The following is an 18,241-nucleotide window of genomic DNA, read 5'->3' on the forward strand; positions in this document are numbered from 1 at the left end:
TTCTCCTTTCAAGCTTGCCATGCTAATTTCTAGCCTCATGTGCCAGCCATGAATCTTAGCTTAAAATCAAAGCATTTCCAAGCAGACTTTCTCAGGAGAGCCTCTGACAGAGCCGAAGCCATGTTTACTACCAGAAGGAGACTTCTGGGGCAACAAAGTGCATTGCACAGTTGTTGAAAGCCTGTTTCTCTGGGGTTTCTTAGTGTTAATCAAGGCAGGCACGGGTGTTCAGTCTGAGAGTCAAAAAAAAAAAAAAAAAAAAAAAAAGACATGAAAATCCAGAAGAAGACAGAGGTTCAAGGAGGGGCAGGTAATCAGGGACACACAAAGTGAGGTCCACAGCAGCAATACTTTAAAAAAAAATCAATATAACCCTTTCAGAGGAGGTCTTGGTTTGATTGCTGTTCTTTAACATGAATAGCAATTACTGGGCCTGAGATCTGCAAAGTATCTCCTGTTATTGCATTGCTGCTCTGCTGCCTGATGGGAACTATTATTTTAAAGGGGATGATACCAAGTCGGGTGTTCGCACTTCTGAAAACTATTCCTTTTTTTTTTTCTTTTTTCCTTTAAGACTGCTCTATTTAGCATAAGCAATTTCAATATGCTTGTTTAGGTCCAGCTGCAAGTGGAGACCAGCTGCAAATCTCTTGCTGTTTGGAAGAGGTGGCAAAGCATCGCAGCCCCCACCAGGGAGGGGGCAGGAGCTCGTGGGTCAGTAGCGTAATGGAGGAGCTGCTAGAGGTGGTGGTTGGGCTGGATATTTGTCCTTGAGTGCAGGGTTTTTTGGCCTAAATTGCTTTTGCTTTGGTCAGTAACAGTACCAAGGGAGGACAAAAAAAAAAAAAAAAATTTTTTTAAATTTCAGTTTCTCATGGAGGGTCACACAAGAAAAAACCAGAGGCGCACAACCCAATGACCACACCAAACACATTATCCTTGGGGCCGTGCGATGTTGCGCTCACAGCTTGCATGGTGTCTGTCCCAGTGCTGTGTCACAAGGAGACATCTGGAGCAGTTTGGCCGCTGGAGCGCAGTGAGATGCAGCACAGCTCCAGGGCTGGGGCTTCACCTCCATTAGCAAATGCTGCGCACAGTCCACGTCCTCTGGGTATCTCCAACCCAGAGCTGGTACAAAACATAGAGCAGTTGTAACCTCTGCAACCCCCCGCTCCAACACAAGCAACTCAACACCTTCCAGAAGAAAAGCACGAGGAAGCAAAGGCCAGGTAGCCTTGCCCAGACAGGACAGGACCACCCTCGACCGCACCAGCCTCAGCCATGCACACCTGCCCTCACTCTTGCCAGCAATACAATGCTGCAGGGCGGCCGCTTTGCAGGTGGAAATGATAGCATGCTGATTTGCACCAGCTGGCAGGCTGGCCCCCTCAGTGGAAAATCTTCCAAACACTAATGCGGTTTCACAGCGTTCACCCTGCTGAAATTTTATTAACGCTTTCTCCAGACACCTCTGAGCTCCCTGTCCACCGCCATGAATCATCAGCGACGCTCGCAGTGTAATAGCCCCGCGCGAAATTAATTTTGTTCATCTCCAGCTTCCTGGGGAGTGTGAGACTCGCAGAGCTGATCCCTTAGTGCCTTCCCGGGAGGTTTCGGCTCGCATCGCCCAGGAGCACGGCGTACGGAGGAAACCTGCCTGCACCCTAGAGGCAATGCCCAGCATCCCATCAGCTCCCCTCAGAGCCCCCAAACTGAATTAAAATAAGCGTATTCTTTTTCATCCTTAACCACAGTGGGTTAAAAATTGCAGCGGGTTTCTCTGGAAGGGGAACTGCCTTCCTGCGAGGATTTGGGGTGAGAAAGCAAAGCGGGATCTGGTGGTGCTTCGTCCCTCAGCCCGCGGCCAGCAGAGTGCACTCAAAAGACAGTCTCTGCTCGTGCAAACCTCTCCTGCTAATAAAATCCATCCTGTGTTTAATATGTAGTGGCTGTAGTGAGGAGCTACTGCAACTTAATTGTTTCCCCCTGCATTATGAAGAAGAATAGAGATGCTCCAATGGGATTTCATTTTATTCAGGAAAATAAACTCGGTCTGATTGTGTTATTTTAAATAATTCCCAGGATTCATTTCCATAGTGCAACAGGGGCAACTTCACCAGCAGGAGCGTTATGTATTAATATTTCCCTTTAACTTAACAAGAATCCACATTTTTTTTCAGCTGATAACGCACAAGACACTCATTATTTTTTGAATGCCAGCCTTATTGGAGTTATGTTTGTGCGCTACTTGTCTGTAAAATAGCCAGGCTACGGTAAGGACTGCATTTTTAGTATTTTGTTTATTATTGCCAGGATGTCCAACTTCTGCTGTTGCCTATAATTTGAAGCTTGTGGTCACAATGTAGCCAATACATCGAGCAGCCCCATTTGTCACTAGTTAATTAAATGTGACCCATTTCTTTCATGCTGTCCTTCCCTTCCACTCTGGGGAATCGCTGTTCACATGCCAGTCAGTGTTAGCGCAGCAGGGCAGAATATTATTTTGATTATTTGACACAACAGTGCTGCGTTTTGCAGGCAAAACCATGTGCATGCATACACACAAACAAGAACGCACTCATCTTGCTGATGCAACGATATCGCCATTGTAGGAAGCCAAAACCAGACAGGGGACATGTCTGAACACAGTGGTGTCCTGGTTTCAGCTGGGATAGAGTTAATTTTCTTCCCAGCAGCAGGCACAGTGCTGTGCTTTGGATTTAGGATGGGAACAATGCTGATCACACGCTGATGGTTTAGTTGGTGCTGAGCAGTGCTGACACCAGGCAAGGGCTTTTCAGCTTCCCCTGCTCTGCCAGGGGCACAAGAAGCTGGGAGGGGGCACAGCCAGAACAGTTGATCCCAACTGCCCCAAGGGCCATTCCATACCATACGGCGTCATGGGCAGTATAGAAACTGGGGGGGTTGGCCGGGGAGCAGCGATCGCTGCTGGGAACTGGCTGGGCATCGGTCGGCGGGTGGGGAGCAATTGCGTTGGGCATCACTTGCTTTGGATATTATTATTACTATTATTATTATTATCATTACTATTTTACTTTATTTCAGTTATTAACCTGTTGTTATCTCAGCCCAGGAGTGTTTCTCACTCTTACTCCTCCGATTCTCTCCCCCATCCCCTCGGGGTAGGGGCAATGAGCGATGGCTGCGTGGTGCTGAGCTGCTGCCTGGGGCTGAACCACGACAAGTGGATTTAAACAAATTCAGCTGGCCCATCCCTCCAGACATGATGGACCCATCTGGTGGATGGGACTGCTGAGTTTATGAAGATCTAAGAGGACCTTTTCCTTTCCTCCTGGTCCAAGGAGATGGGGACCTAAAGGTGACTTACAGGTTAACAATGAGCAAGCAAGGAAAGCTGCCTCTGAGCAGCGGCAGCGTGGCAGCGCGCCATGTGTGTCCAACCCTAGGGTTGTCCTCCGAAACAGAAATGTCCCTTATGGCCACCCCATGCTCAACCCCATGGGCACTGTCGGACCAGCTGCAAGGAGAGGTGCTGCTGGTGTGCAGCTCTGGGGACAGCGAGCATCTGGGTGCCTGCTCTTCCCGGCTGGCAGATGGACCGAGAGACAGGCGGACATAGTGTCTCACAGTCAAGCTTATATTTTTCTGCCAGTTTAACACAAGCCCTTCAGGAGGATGAAGGAAAACTGGTGGACCAAAGCCGGGCTTGTTTCTGCCACTCACAGTGAAAGGACCTCGAGGGTAATTTTTTTTGACGTTACATCTGGTGTGTCTGGTGCTCTCTGCAGAGCACAGCCCGGCTTCTCTGCAAGCCCCAGCTCCCCAGTCCTGCCCGTGACCACGAGCTGCAGCTCCTGACAGAAACACTATGGAGAGATGAAGCTTGTCAGCAAAACGAGCGTTTTGTTAAGGTCTCATGATGCAAGATAAGGGTGGGGGTAAAATGTAGGTGAGACCAGCAAATGAAGGCAGGGGCTGCTTAGAGAGCTTCCCTTTGCTGAGCAGAAACACCAGTAGATGTGAGCTCAGGAGCTTCCTACGAAGCCCAGCAAGCCCTAGCAAGTGGCCAAGTACAGCTTTTCTAAGAAGAAGGGGGCAAAAGGGCTGTAGCCCTGGCCACCAACCTGTTACTCGTTCATAGCAGATGACATGTATGCAGGCATTTGTTCATTCAGGCCACGTCTGCCCACCTCCAGAGGTACAGACATGGATCTAACTGGAGCACCCACATCACCAGCATGCAGCCATCTCTGGATGAAACGGCTGCTGGCCCTGGAGCCCCGAACAGAGGCCTGCCTCTCTTCACAAAGACGATGAAGAGCTTATGGGCATACAGCAAACTGAGCTATCCAGGAAACAAATGCACAGAAAGTGCCATATCTTAATTACATAGAATTGCTGTTGCAGGTGCTTCCCACTGCCCTCTGGCTCACTGAGCCCAGGAAGGCCCCTGCGTGGTTTAGATGTTATTATTGTGTTTGTATAACCCTACAGCTTGATGCACATGAAAGCTTCAACGGCGCATCAAAGTTGGAAGACCATGGCAAAACCCTGTTCTCATGGCAGGTATTAATGGTTTCATTTGCAGTCTCTACGGCTTTATTTCTGAGACTGAAAGAGAGCAAACGAAGCATTACGGAAAGAATGAAAGACCAGAGGGATGTTACATGGGTTTGAACTCTTTGTCCCAGGAGGGTAAACCTGAAGCCGCTCTGACAAGACATCCCCCATCAGGGTGGTGTAAAACAACCTGCACACGTGTCCACCGAGATGTCTCCAGTCAACGAGAGACAGATCAATGCAATCCTACGGATCGCTGCTTCGCTCTTCCTGAACCACACGACGGACGTTTGGAAATTTTCCCTCTCATCCAAACTATAAGTATATTCACCATAAAATGACAGATTGTTTGAAGAAAAAAAACCCACCTCACTCCCTGAGAGTGCCATTGCTTCTTGCTGTTGCCTCCATCAGGGTACCAGGAGGAGGAGAGGGGTCCCTGCTTCCTCCCGGACTTCAGATCTGCAGATCAGTTTGCTTCCTTCCACTCCTTTATGGGATGAAGCTTTCTACTGAAAATCAGTGGAAAGCAATATTTTGCCTGGTTGCTTGGGCTGGGCTACAGTCCTGGAGAAGTAAAATCTAGATTTTACTGGGCGGTGCCCAGTGGTTGGGCTTCCTCCATGTAAGGCTGAAGGATAAGAGGGCTGCAGCTGCCACCATGGCACTTACCACGGAGTCACTTTTTTCAGCCATTCCTCTGGATCCAGAACAATAACCCAGACAACAAATTTCAGCCACGAAGCATCACCCAGGCCATTAACTGACATCATCCTGGGGTGCGCAGATACCAAAAGTGACAGCGTTTGATGTGAACAAATGAGAAACCCACCAGGGAGAGTAAGCCCAAGGCACAAAATAACATTTTACTTGGTCTTAGACTGGTGTATGTCCCACCAGCAGCCCAGATTGTTTCATCCATGTAAACTCTTGGATGCCAGGAGGATTCTTCTCAATTCACACCAGCTCTGGAGAGCAGACCTAGCCTGAAATTAGGCAGTTTGATGCAATTTATAATAGTTCTGAGACTTAAACTGCACCAGTGAAGATAACAGGTGTGTCTAAAAGGTCTGTCACACTTAGTTATTTATCTAATAACCTCATCCCTTGGAGGTTTGGCCCTAAACATTGTTAAATGAGCCTGTTTCAATTTTCAGAACAAACTACATCTTACCAAGAGAGTGTGAAAAGGCACAAGGCAGATGCTGCCGAAATCTTTGGAGGATCTGGGGCTGCCACCTCAAACAGGCCTTCGGTGGGTATTTTCATTTCCAGCATCTGACCCAAGGAAGGAAAAGCCTTGCTGATACGGCAGCTGAAACCCGTGAGCTAAGAATGAAGTTGGGAAGCACCTACGCTGTCCAAAAGGAGAGCACTTAGTGTTTGCGCTCTTAACTTGTTCCTCTGCCAGTACGAAGGGTAGAGATTTAGTGTGTACGTGTGCTGAGACAAATGCAGAAATTACATAAAAATAGAGGAGCTCTCCTCACGCTGCAACTGCAGAAACTGGAGCTCTAACAAAAATACTACGTACTGCAATGCACAAGCAGAGCTGACAGTTGACTCTTATACTCTCCATAGACAGCCATGGAGAACAATAACATTTTCACAGCAAGATATACTCTAATTTTTGTGCTGCTTATAACAGTTGAGCCTGGCATTGCATCCCCCACGTGCACTTCCGTCAGAGCACTCTTGGTCATGGTCATAGAATCATAGAATCACAGGGTGGTTTGGGTTGGAAGGGACCTTTCGAGGCCACCCAGCCCAACCCCCTGCAGTGACAGGGACATCTCCAACCAGACCAGGGTGCTCAGAGCCCCGTCCAACCTGGCCGGGAATGTTTCCAGGGATGGGGCATCGACCACCTCTCTGGGCAACCTGTGCCAGTGCTTCACCACCCTCACTGTAAAAAATTTCTTCCTTATATGCAATCTAAATCTATTCTTATGTAGTTTAAATCCATTATTCCTTGTCCACAACAGGCCAGCGTGAAACACTTTCTCACGCACAGCTCCTGCTAGTTGAGCTCATCCCACACCACAAACACAGGGGCTAGATTGGCTTCATGCCTTGGGCTGGGAGGAGGAGAAGGGCGATGCTCCCGTTTACTCAGCAAATGCCTCTTGTTGGGCATTCCTGTGTATGCTTACCCGTAATACCTCCACGTGCAAAGCTTGTCCCTCTGGGAAGCAAACTCCTCCCCAGCCCAATGGAAAGCACTGCCATGCAGATAGAAAGGCTGGGAAATGCAATGTCTGGCTTTGCTGGAGTCATGGAATTCCTGTCTGTGCCACCTTGGAGGGATGGGCTCTGTCCCACCACGGGGATTCCTGCAATGCCTTTGCAAGAACTGAAGCAAATGATTCAGGCTTGAATCAGGTACCTGGAAAATACTTTCCTGCCCCTTTTTTAGATATTCACTCTAGGATGATTTGTTAATTACGTATAATCTGTTCACACTCTAGACATGCCTCATGTGATACGTGCAGTCCCCAAATTCAGCAGAATTATGAGGCTGAGTTAAATTATTTAGTTTTGCCTTAGTTTTGTTGGATGTTGGAAATCTCAGGCCAGTGTGGCTGATAAGGAGGGACTAGAATAACATGCACAACTCACCGACACCGCCGAATTACTCAGAATCTTAATGCTACTTAATGGTCTCCTTTAGTCAAATCTCAATTATTTGTAGACTTGCTCCCAACAACAAGAGAGAAAATAATTTGCTTCTGTCGGGTGTTGGATGAAATGAAAAAGCTGCTAAGAGAAGAGCTTCTGAAATGAATGGCTGCTGGAGTGTGGGAAGCATTAGAGTCCCAGAACTTTTGTTATTCAAGCAGTCAGCTTAATTCAGTTTGATTGATTTCATTTTATTTTATTTACCTCGCTCCCCCCTGCAACAGAGGGGCCTATAACACGTGCTTGGTGCTACGTACCACTCTACAATCCTCTCGATACTGAGAAATGCAAACCAGCCCGCTGCGATGTGCATCGCTGGTGGCTCCTCATTTCTGGGGCAGGAGAGTACAGTCAGATTTACTTCCGTGGGAACATTTCGCATCAAGCAGCACGGCGGTATTGCTAGCCAAGGCAGCATTGCTCGCACGGGGCAGTTAATGCCCAGGCTACAATGATGCCCCGTGCTCGGCTGCAGACCTGTGTCGGGAAAAGGTGAGGGACTAACCCTGCCATGACTTCCCATAGGAAAGTGCTGGAGTTAATTTCCTTGGGATCCGATGCCTTTTTATAATCAACACTGACATTCTGATAGATCAATTCATTGCAGCCCCAGCTGTGATAACCTACCGCACAGTTCCTTGAAGTGTGAGGGCTGGCTAAAATTAAGCTAAGCAAGCAGTTAAAAACCTACCCCAGTGTCTGCTACAAGACTATTTGCATGTTGCCCTTTATTAATAAAGGGATTGTTCAGCCTGGAGAAGAGGAGGCTGAGGGGAGACCTCATCGCTCTCTGCAGCTGCCTGAAAGGAGGGGGCAGGGAGGGGGGGGGGTCAGGCTCTTCTCCCAAGTGACAAGTGATAGGATGAGAGGAAATGGGCTCAAGCTGTGCCAGGGGAGGTTTAGATTGTATATTAGGAAAAATTTCTTCACGGAAAGGGTGGTCAAGCATTGGAACAGGCTGCCCAGAGAGGTGGTGGGGTCCCCATCCCTGGAGGGGTTCAAAAAATGGGCAGAGGTGGCACTTTGGGACATGGTTTAGTGGGCATGGGGGTGTTGGGTTGATGGTTGGAATGATGATCTTAGAGGTCCTTTCCAACCTTAATGATTCCTAGTTTTTACTTTCATTATAAATAATCCAGCCACCAAGCCAGGAAACATGAAATTGCTCCTCTCCCCTTAACTGGTTTAGTGGTGGACTTGGCAGTGTTAGGTTAATGGTTGGACTGGGTGATCTTAAAGGTCTTTTCCAACCTAAACCATTCTGTGATTCTATGAGTCTATGATTTTATAAAACTAAGAGCAACCTGATGCTTGCAGACACCCTACAGGGTGGACGGCACAAAGTAAACTTTTATCGGGAGCTTGGACAGTGCTCTGCCTGTGACCACTGAGTTCAGCAGAGCCCTGGCTGCACACAGACGTGCTCTGCAATGGATGGGTCTCAAATCTCCGCTTTTCCTCCAAGGGACCCCAAGCACAGGTCTGGGAGGCTGTGCTGGGCTCTGCACGCACAGCCAGGGATCCCCTGGTTTGACCTTGCTGTCCTCCTGCTCTCCCGGCTCTTCATCCCATGGATGCATCATGGTCTCCTTGGGCAGCCTCTGAATACACTTTGCCAGCGCTGGTGGGTCACTCTGCGTCGTCTGAGCAAGAGAAGAGTCTTCATGGTTTTGGGACATGGCAGGGAGAAAGGGATGGTACCAAAATAGGAACTCGTTTTGGGGTTAAAAGTGATAGATGAGCCTTGTGAGCCTTTCCAGTGATAAATGAAAGCCTTAAAATGAACCTGGGGGGATTTGCAGGCTGAAGTGGCATATGCAAGTAGTCTGTGGGGACCTTCCTCATGACACATTTTCCCTCAAAGCAAATCGCAGGCGCTGGAGCTGATGGAGCCCAGCCACAAACCCTAGGTCCCAGCCCTGGGAACACCCCAAATGAGACCAGCTGAATTCCACAACCCCCAGAACAACTCCTGGCTAACTTATTTCACTGGGGAGCAACCCCACTGCCATTTAATGTCATTATAGGGAGCGATTTGGGAAACTCCAGGTGACTGTCAGCTCTGACTTGGAGAGTTATTTTAATTCTTCCTTTTTCTTCAGTAAACTACTATCTAGCGAGATGGTCGGGTTTAGTTTCACAGCTTAACATCGTCAAGCAAATCTTAGCAGCAGCTGTAATGTTTTAACATTTAAGAGCAAGATACTTAAAAAAAAGCCACGTCAGATGATACTATTCAGTGGGAATCATTAGGGCACGTATCCCACAGAGATTTATGCACCTGCTTAATTTCAGGCTGTGAGTTATTTTCACAAATTTCAATCGCAGTGCTTTTGTGGTCAGGTTTACTAGGCGCCTTAGCCCCTGCAGCGCCAAAGCTTGAACTTCCAAGAAAGCGTGCCAATGATGTGCTAACAAAATGCTGCGTCCCTTCTAATGGCTGTTCCACAGGGTAGAGCAGCAGCCAGCTAATGATTTCAGCCTTCAGGATCAAATAATGTATATCTGTGCTGTAAGGATCTTGGATTTAACCATGTAAGGGCTGGAAACAGGGTGAGAAAGTGCCAGGCCTTTAGGGGTTATTGATGCTTGACCTACAAAGCACAAAATAAGGTACACGACCCTCTTCCTTCCACCTCCGCTTGACGAATCTCCAGCAAGAAGGGGTAGGGCTGGGCTTCTCCTGCCAAGACCTGCCATGGATGGGGCTTTACAGGTGAAGAAAACACGCGCTGTCCTCACAAGGTGAAAAGACGTTTTGGAGTATGTCCATGTCCCATGCTGTGGGGCTGTTGGCCATAGGACTAGGAAAGGAGACTGGGGGGAAAAATACCTGGGGGGGAGACCAGAGCCCTGGGTGCAAGTCTGGGTTGGGTTGGGATGACCATAGCCCTGAAGACGTGGCACAGCTGTTGCTTTGAGGGCTGGTTTGGCACAAGTGTGGCAGGATGGAGTGGCTGAAGGTAGAGAAAAGACCAAAGGCAACTGAAGGTTGAATGTAAGCTATTGAAGGCCACACCGCGAGTGCAACCGCTGGAGATCTACTGAGGCAGATTACCCCAAATTCTCCTTGCAACTGAAAGACAGATAAAACGGAGCATCAGATGGACCCAGACATGCAATCTGGGACTCCCTTCAAACAGGGAGGCCAAACAGGGAAAGTGATGAGATGCATTCAGATGGTTTCATGGAGGGAATAGCTTTGCTAGGCTCTGAGCCGTGCAATGGCAGCTGAGGACCTCCCCCTCCATCCTCCAGCAGTGCCCATGGCTTCTGGACTGCTGGGTCTACTGAGCTGAACCTCCCTGGGACCTGCTGCGTGGGAGGGAGATACAGGCCCCCGTCTCCCCTCACCACGAGATGTCCCATCACTGAACGAGACATGTCCATGACTTGGCAGTCCTTCACCTCCTCTGGATAAGCTGCTCCACTACACCTGGAAGGCTTTTTGCATGTGAAGCAGGAGGAAAACAGCGTTAAATGGTCACTGCACTGCCACGTCCTACAGTCAAGTAAGAAGCAAGGGTCTGCGGTTTCCTCCTGTACGTTGCTGTGAGCGAGGAAGCCACGCTGCTCTGGCTTCCCGCATGTCACCTTTGCTGACACCCACCTGGGGGCTGTGCACAATCTGTCCTGAGGAGTCGGTGCAGCTGGAGGAACTACCCTGCGCTTGCTAGCATTGCTGCCTGCCTTAGCAAAGAAACAACCATGTGGATTTTGGTGTCTGTCTACACACCAGCGTGGATCTCTGCAGGGCTTCCCAACCTTCAACCAGCAGAGAAAACCTTCCCAAATCCCCCACTGGCCTGGTTTCCTATGGGAAGGGGAAACGGTTGCACACAGGGTCAGTTCTGTGAGCACATCAAACCCTCACTGCAGCCGGAGGCAGTGAGAGTATCTGGAACAGCGCAGAAGAGTGCGTCTCTTGAGAGGGACACGGTATTTTGGTCTCAGAGTGCAATCTCAGCACCATCCTCACAGGCTCCAGCTGGCAGTAGGTCGGTGCCGGGCTCCAGCCAGTGTCGAGTGCCAGCCTGCGCTCTGTGGGCACAGGACTTGCGCCCAGAAGCGCTGCTCCTGTCCCTCCTTCCACCTCCTGCTTTCTTACCAGCTCGGGAAGAGGGAGCAGTCCCAGCAAGAACCGAATCCTTCTCCCTGCATCCATCAGTGATGGATTGGATGGCTCTGAGCCCTTTGGGGATGGAAGCTCAACACAGCAATGCATGGGATCATCTCAGAAGGGCAGCACCGAGGAGCTCAGCCCATCACCAGCGGCCAGGAGAGCGCTCAACAGCACTAGAAGAGTCCAAGCCTCGTTAACGGTGTCCTGCCTCGTGCCAGTGGGGTCACAAGAAACTCTGGCAGCCCAATTACTTCTTCCAGAGCACATGTCTTTGTCCTGGTCTTGAGCACTTACCCCTAATTGATGCAGGCAGAGGAGGAAGCTGAATGTAACAGTGTCCAAGGTGCCTATGGCTTTGGGGCAATCCTTTCAGGAACCAAGCAAGAAGGGGAGAGGACGGGGTAGTCACTTCCCAACAAATCCTTGGTTTGCTCTGGTACATTGGAGGCAAGAGACCTTCACCAGCACAAGTCCCATGGGACCCCAAAATGTACGAACATCAGGCAGCCTGATTGCAGCCTGGGAAGGTGCTGGGAGCCCAGGAGCTATCTCAGATACTTGATGGAGGCCAAACACCCCTGAAGGGGGGAATGACCAGGTGAAAACCGAGCAGCGGGCAGCGGTTGGGGCGTGCTCAGCTGCATCGCCGCCCGCCAGACACACGGAGCAGCTTTGTGCCCCCTCCCTGGGTCCCCTCGTGTCACACCAGGGTGTGTGACAACCCCCCAGCTTGGTGACTGTCCTTAGCCCCGTGCCCTGGGGCGCTCACCCTTGAGCAAGCACAGGGTGTTCAGCTGGCGGAGGGTGCTGAAAGCAGCGCTGCTGCCCGTGGGCACCCCATGGGTGTGGGTCACCAGTAGCGCAGAGCATGTCTGGGTGGGAGGCTGAGCCCTGGGGTGCCCCCCAGCAGCGGGTGGAGAGGGAGCGGGGTGCAGGGGTGGGGGGCAACAAGGGGACAGCAGGCTCAGCGCTCTGGGCTCTGCCCGGGACCACTGGGACTTGCGTGGGTGCCCGTGGCCGGGCCAGGACCCCCCCGCCCCGCAGCCAGAGCGTGGGCGCAGGGACCCCCGCACCCATCCCTGCGGGCCCTGTGACCGGTGCCCAGAGCTGGGTCAGGACCCTCCAGAGCCGCGCAGCCCTGCGGGGGCACCGCACCGCGCAGCCGGGGCTGGGGCGCAGCGCTCCGCACATCCCGGTGCAGAGAGGGGTGCAGAGCACTGCGCATCCCGGCACGGAGCGGGGTGCAGAGCACCGTGCTTTCCGGCACAGAGCGGGGCTCAGATCACCGCGCATCCCGGCGTGGAGAAGGGCGCAGCGCTCCACGCATCCCGGCGCAATGAAGGGTGCAGAACACCGCGCATCCCGGTGCGGAGAGGGGCGCAGAGCACCGCGCATCCCGGCGCAATGAGGGGCGCAGATCACCGCGCATCCCGGCGCGGAGTGGGGCTCAGAACACCGTGCATCCCGGTGCAATGAGAGGCTCAGATCACCGCGCATCCTGGCGCAATGAAGGGTGCAGAACACCGCGCATCCCGGTGCGGAGAGGGGCACAGAGCACCGCGTATCCCAGCGCGGAGCGGGGCTCAGAACACCGCACATCCCGGCGCGGAGAAGGGCGCAGCGCACTGCGCATCCCGGCGCAAAGAAGGGTGCAGATCGCCGCACATCCCGGCGCGGAGTGTGCTCAGAACACCGCGCATTCCGGCGTGGAGCGGGGCTCAGAACACCGCGCATCCCGGCGCAATGATGGGCGCAGATCACCGCGCATCCCGGCGCGGAGCGGGGCTCAGATCACCGCGCATCCCGGCGCAATGAGGGGCTCAGATCACCGCGCATCCCGGCGCGGAGCGGGGCTCAGATCACCGCGCATCCCGGCGCGGAGCAGCGCGCATCGCCCCGCCTTGGCACCTCCCGCGGCCCTGCGCGCCCGGCGGCGGTGGCGGAGCCGCGGGGCCGGGGGAGGCGGCGGCGGGGGAGGAGGAAGAGGAGGAGGAGGAGGAGGAGGAGGAGGCGGAGGAAGGCGCGCAGCAGCGAGCCACGCAGCTTTGACGTCGCCGGGCTGCGGCTCGCCGGCTCCGGCTGCCGGCACGTATAGCCCAACGTGACGGCCCGCCGCCGCCCCCATTCGCACTCGCACTCGCACTCGCACACGCAGCGCACACCCGCACCCACCCGCACGCAGCGGGAAGCACCCCCCCCCCCCCAAAAAAAAAAAGAAAAAAACCCCACGCCGCCGCCTCCCCCGGCCATGGGCCCGTCGGCCGCTCCGCAGGCGCGGTGAGGGCTGCTGCCTGCGCGCAGAGCAGGACGCGTCTCCGCACGGCTCCGCGCATCGCCCCGCAAAAAAAAAAAAAAAAAGGAAAAAAAAAAAATCCGCGCCAGCCCGCTCGGCTCCGCGCCGGGGGGTCCCCACGCAACATGCGGGGGCCGCGGCGCTGCGATGGCATCTGATGGCCGCGGGGTGCGGGAGGCTGCCGCGGCCCCGGGAGGCTCTCGGTGGCCCCGGGAAGCGGCGGCGGCGGCGGCCGGAGCCCTGAGGGGGTCGCGGCTCTGACGGGGGGTTCCCCCCGCGCCGCTCCGCACCGCTCCGCGCCGCTCCGCGCCGCCCGCTGCGCAGGAGGAGGAGGAAGAGGAGGAGGCGGAGAAGGAGGAGGAGGAGGAGGAGGAGGAGGAGGGGAGCGGTGCCCGCCGCCTGCCCCCGCCGCCCTGCCTGCGCGGGCGTGCGCGGCTCGGCCGCAGCGGAGCGCGGGGCTGCGCTGCCTCCCCCCGCGGCCCCCCCGGCGCCGGGCCGGCGATGTGGATGCTCACCTGAAGATGGATGTGGCCATCGGGCTGCTGGGGCTGCTGACGGTTCTGCTGGAGGGCAGCTCCGGCCAAGGGGTGTACGGTGAGTGCCGGCAGCCGGCGTGACCTTGTCGCGATTGTCGCGGGAGGGGAGGGAAGGGAGGAGGTGGAGGCGGCGGGGAGAAGCGGCGGGGGGGGGGGGTCCTCTTGCGCGGCCGCGGGGGTGGCGGGGCCCCGCTGAGCGCCGCGGGAGCCGGCGGAGGCAGGAGCGGAGGCAGCGGCGTTGCCATGAGACGCTGACATTGCACCGGCGATAAGCGGAGGGGGGGCGGGGGGTGCTCGGGGAGGGGGCGCGGGGGGCTCCGGCCGGTCCCGACCCGCGTTGCTCGCCTCCCGCCGTGAGCATCTCCGCACCCGCGGAGCACCGCGGGGGCCGCCGCACTTGTTAGCAGCGGCGGCAGCGCTGCCGCGGAGCGTAGGGGCGGGGGGGGGGGGTGAGGGGGTGAGCCCCAAACTTGCTGCTCCGCCGGGGGCGCGCAGACTGCGCGGCCGAGCGCGGAGGGGAGAGCCCCACCGCCCCGCTCCCCCCCTCCCCCGGGCAGTGACTTGCAAATCGCCGCCGCGGAGCGGGACGCGGGGAGCATCCCTGCCCCGCTTCCAGCGCCCGCGTCCTGGGCGGCTGCGTGGGCTCCAGCGCCGGGGCCGCCGGTTTTGGTGGCTTCGCCGCTTCCCCCGAGTTGGCCCCGTTTGGGTGAAGCCCGGAGCCGAGCAGTGGGGAGAGCCGGGCTCTCCGCCGGACCGTGGTGCTGCGTGGCGGGGATGCCGACCGGTGCCTGGCCCCAGCCCCGGTGATGCCCCGGTAGCGGTGATGCCCCGGTAGCGGTGATGCCCTGCTCCCGGGGATGCCCTGGCCCGGGCGCTGCCCTTGCCCAGATGATGCTCCGGCCCCGGTGATGCTCCAGCTGTAGTGATACCCTGGCCCCGGTGATGCCCCAGTAGTGGTGATGCCCTGGTCCCGGTGATGCCCTCGCCCCAGTGATGCTCCAGCCCCAGTGATGTTCCGGCCCCGGTGATGCCCCAGACCCGATGATGCTCCGGCCATAGTGGTGCCCTGGCCCCGGTGATGCTCTGGCCCCGGTTATGCCCCGGTTGCAGTGAGGCTCCAGCCCCAGTGCTGCCCTGGCCTCTGTGCTGCCCCTGCCCTGGTGATGCCCCTGCCCTGGTGATGCTCCTGCCCCAGTGATGCCCCTGCCCCAGTGATGCCCCGGCCCCGGTGATGCTCTGGCTCTGGTGATGCCCCAGCCCCGGTGATGCCCCTGCCCCAGTGATGCCCCAGCCCCGGTGATGCTCTGGCTCCGGTGATGCCCCAGCCCTGGTGATGCTCTGGCTCCGGTGATGCTCTGGTTCCGGTGATGCCCCTGCCCCGGTGATGCTCTGGCTCCAGTGATGCCCCAGCCCCGGTGATGCTCTGGTTCCGGTGATGCCCCTGCCCTGGTGATGCTCTGGCTCCAGTGATGCCCCAGCCCCGGTGATGCTCTGGTTCTGGTGATGCCCCTGCCCTGGTGATGATCTGGCTCCGGTGATGCCCCAGCCCCGGTGATGCTCCGGCCCAGCCCGGCAGTAGGGGGTATGGAAGCGGCGCGGCTGGGCTTGGCAGTGGTGCGGTGCTGCTGGGAGCATTGGCTCTGGTACTCGGTGTTGAAGAGACTTCATGAATTTGCCAGTAAATGCTTCGTTTGACATCTGCTCCTTTGAGCCCCTGCGCCTGTTTCGGCACTAAAATGTTTGCTTCCCACCAGCAAGGCAGCCCCAGCTATAAATGCACCCCCCCCCCCTTTTTTTTTTTTAATTTTGCAAAATTTCAGCGTATTTGAAAATGTCTGAGGGGTTCTGCTCGCAGCGGCTGGATTACTAATGTGCAGATCTCGGCACCGGCAGCGCCGGGGCTCCCTGCCTTCCCCGACACACAGGCACATATTGTTGGATGTGCTGGAAGAGCAACTGCTGCCGTGAATAGGAGAGGGCTTGTTCAGGCAGAGCGCGTTTTGTGGGGGCCTACAGGAAAGGGAGCTCTTGCCCTAGGCTGAACGCCGGCATCGATGCACGGGCGATGTCACATGCAGATTTGTAGTAAGACTTTTGTTTGGCAACGGTGCATTTTCATCCTGTAACATGTAATGCCTTATTTAGGTTAAGGATGATGGGCAAAGGGCTGGGGCAGGGTGGGGGGGAGCGGTGTGAAGTCAGTCGGATGTGGCTGCACTATATCTGAAACCCGTTTCATGGCAATTTGCTTTTTTTCATTGACTCATGAAGGCTGGTTTGAGAAAGCGGACAGAGCTCTGCCAAAAAAAAAAAAAAAGCCGAGCCCAGGGTATGCCTCCCGGCAGCCTGGAGCGCCTTGAAGATCCCGCTCTGTGCAGCAGGGCCATTTTGAGACAGGAGGTTTCGAAGGTAATGCCCTGAGTTACCTGAGCAAAAGTGAGCCCCAGCCTGGGAGAGGGAGCCCGCTCAGTCCTTGTTGGCTTGGAAAAACAGGCTGGTGGGATTTGAACAACTTTTCTGTCCCTTATTGAAGATTTCAAGATCCTCACGGCTCTGCTTGCAAGGGTGGAGCAGTTAGGGAGATGTTGTTGCTGCCTTAACCCACTTGTTCCCCGCTTTCGTGCCAATGACGTGAACCGTCGGTGTCTTCCAAGAGCGGGCAGAGCCCCAGCAGCCTCCTCTGTGAGGAAGGCTCGGGGTGCCGCTCCGCTTCTCCGGGCGAAGGAGCACGCTCCTGTGCCTGGCCATCCTCCCCGCGCTCTGCCTCTCCCTCCGGTCCCGCGCGGGGAACTCGCTGCTTCGCGGGTCACTCGGACCCATCCATCGGGTGCCCTCCGCCCCTCTGGCTTCTCCCCAGTTGCTCCGGTTGAGGCTGCGTCTCACCCGCAGGAGGACCCGTGTCCCCAGGACAGGGTCTCTCGCTCGTGATGTGCACTGCCCGAGCTCCACCTGCCCGCTCTCCGGCACTGCCTGCCTGCCTGCCGTGGACGCTGGGCTCTGCCGCTGCAGGAGGTGCGGAGAGGGACCGCTCAGCTCTGCCCTGTGCCGGCACAGTGCCTGGCACGCCAGCGTGCACCTCCACCCAGAGCAGCGGCGCTTGAGAGCTGTTTCGGTGCCTTTAAATGCAAAATAAACGCTCCGCGTTTGCTTATTCCTACTTCATACCAAAAAGCAAATGCACGTCCCGTCATGTCTGGCTGTACCTCTCACGGTAAACTTTCCTCTGTTGCTTCCGAGTGGTAAAGCCGTGGTTCCAAAGTCATTTGCTCGTATGGCCGAACCGACAGGGGAACTGAGGCACCGGCACTGGGAGCAGTTTCCCAAAGTCAGTGCTGGAGCCAGGGCAGGCGCAGGTCTGCCTGGTGCCCACCGTCCCCTGCTCTGTGCCGCACGCCGCTTCTGCGGGGGACGGGGGGAGAGCAGAGCTGCTAAAATCCCCAGCAAGGCATACAATTCCTCAGCTCTGCTTTGCCCAGCTTGTTTTCCCGGCGAAATAATCTTTAGAAAAACTCGAGTGCTGTACGCGCTTTTCCTCCCCTTTAAATCAGGCGTGACTTGCATGGTTAATAAAGCAGAAAGAGCAGGTATTCGGAATATGATGGTTATCCCTTCACCAAACTTGAAGTTACAAGAGAAGAAATGGCTAAATGAGAAGGCCGACGCGGGCACGGAGCATTTTTAAGCAGATAAGCGGCGCCTCATCAAAATGTGGGAGTTTTGTGAGAGTGGAGCACAGATTTCCCCATCCGTTTCCCCGGTGCCGGACTGCCCCGGCTGGGGGGTTTGCTGGGGACCCAGGGTTCAGGCGCTGAGATGCGCGGTGTCCCCGGGGTCTCACCTTGTGCCCTGGGGAGCGAAGAGCAGCGTAGTGAACGCCTGGAAATGAGCCCAGGCGCTGCCACCGCCTCCTGGCTGGGGGCCCGAGGGATGCCCAGGGAGCAGGGGGGGACCCAGCGGTGGGGGGACCGCGGGGAGCGATTGCTCCGGTGTCAGAGCCGACACTTTCTGACTCTGGGAAGCTGTTTCCAAACCAGGCAAGTCACCAGAGCAACGGGGAGCAGCCACGGT

The 18,241-nt window shown here is 55.5% G+C and overlaps 1 protein-coding gene across 1 annotated transcript in view; it reads left to right on the forward strand.

Annotated features, from left to right (window-relative positions):
• The first annotated feature begins 4,752 nt into the window (after nt 1-4,752).
• The window catches only part of MDGA2 (MAM domain containing glycosylphosphatidylinositol anchor 2), a 423,597-nt gene continuing 410,108 nt past the window's right edge, over nt 4,753-18,241 (forward strand). Inside the window, exons 1-2 of the mRNA XM_075713071.1 lie at nt 4,753-4,830; nt 14,084-14,231. Of these exons, the coding sequence (XP_075569186.1) occupies nt 4,753-4,830; nt 14,084-14,231 (226 nt within the window). The remainder of the gene's footprint in view (nt 4,831-14,083; nt 14,232-18,241) is intronic.

The sequence above is a fragment of the Pelecanus crispus genome, chromosome 6 (genome assembly GCF_030463565.1).
Source record: "Pelecanus crispus isolate bPelCri1 chromosome 6, bPelCri1.pri, whole genome shotgun sequence".
In the NCBI taxonomy this organism is placed as follows: Eukaryota; Metazoa; Chordata; class Aves; order Pelecaniformes; family Pelecanidae; genus Pelecanus; species Pelecanus crispus.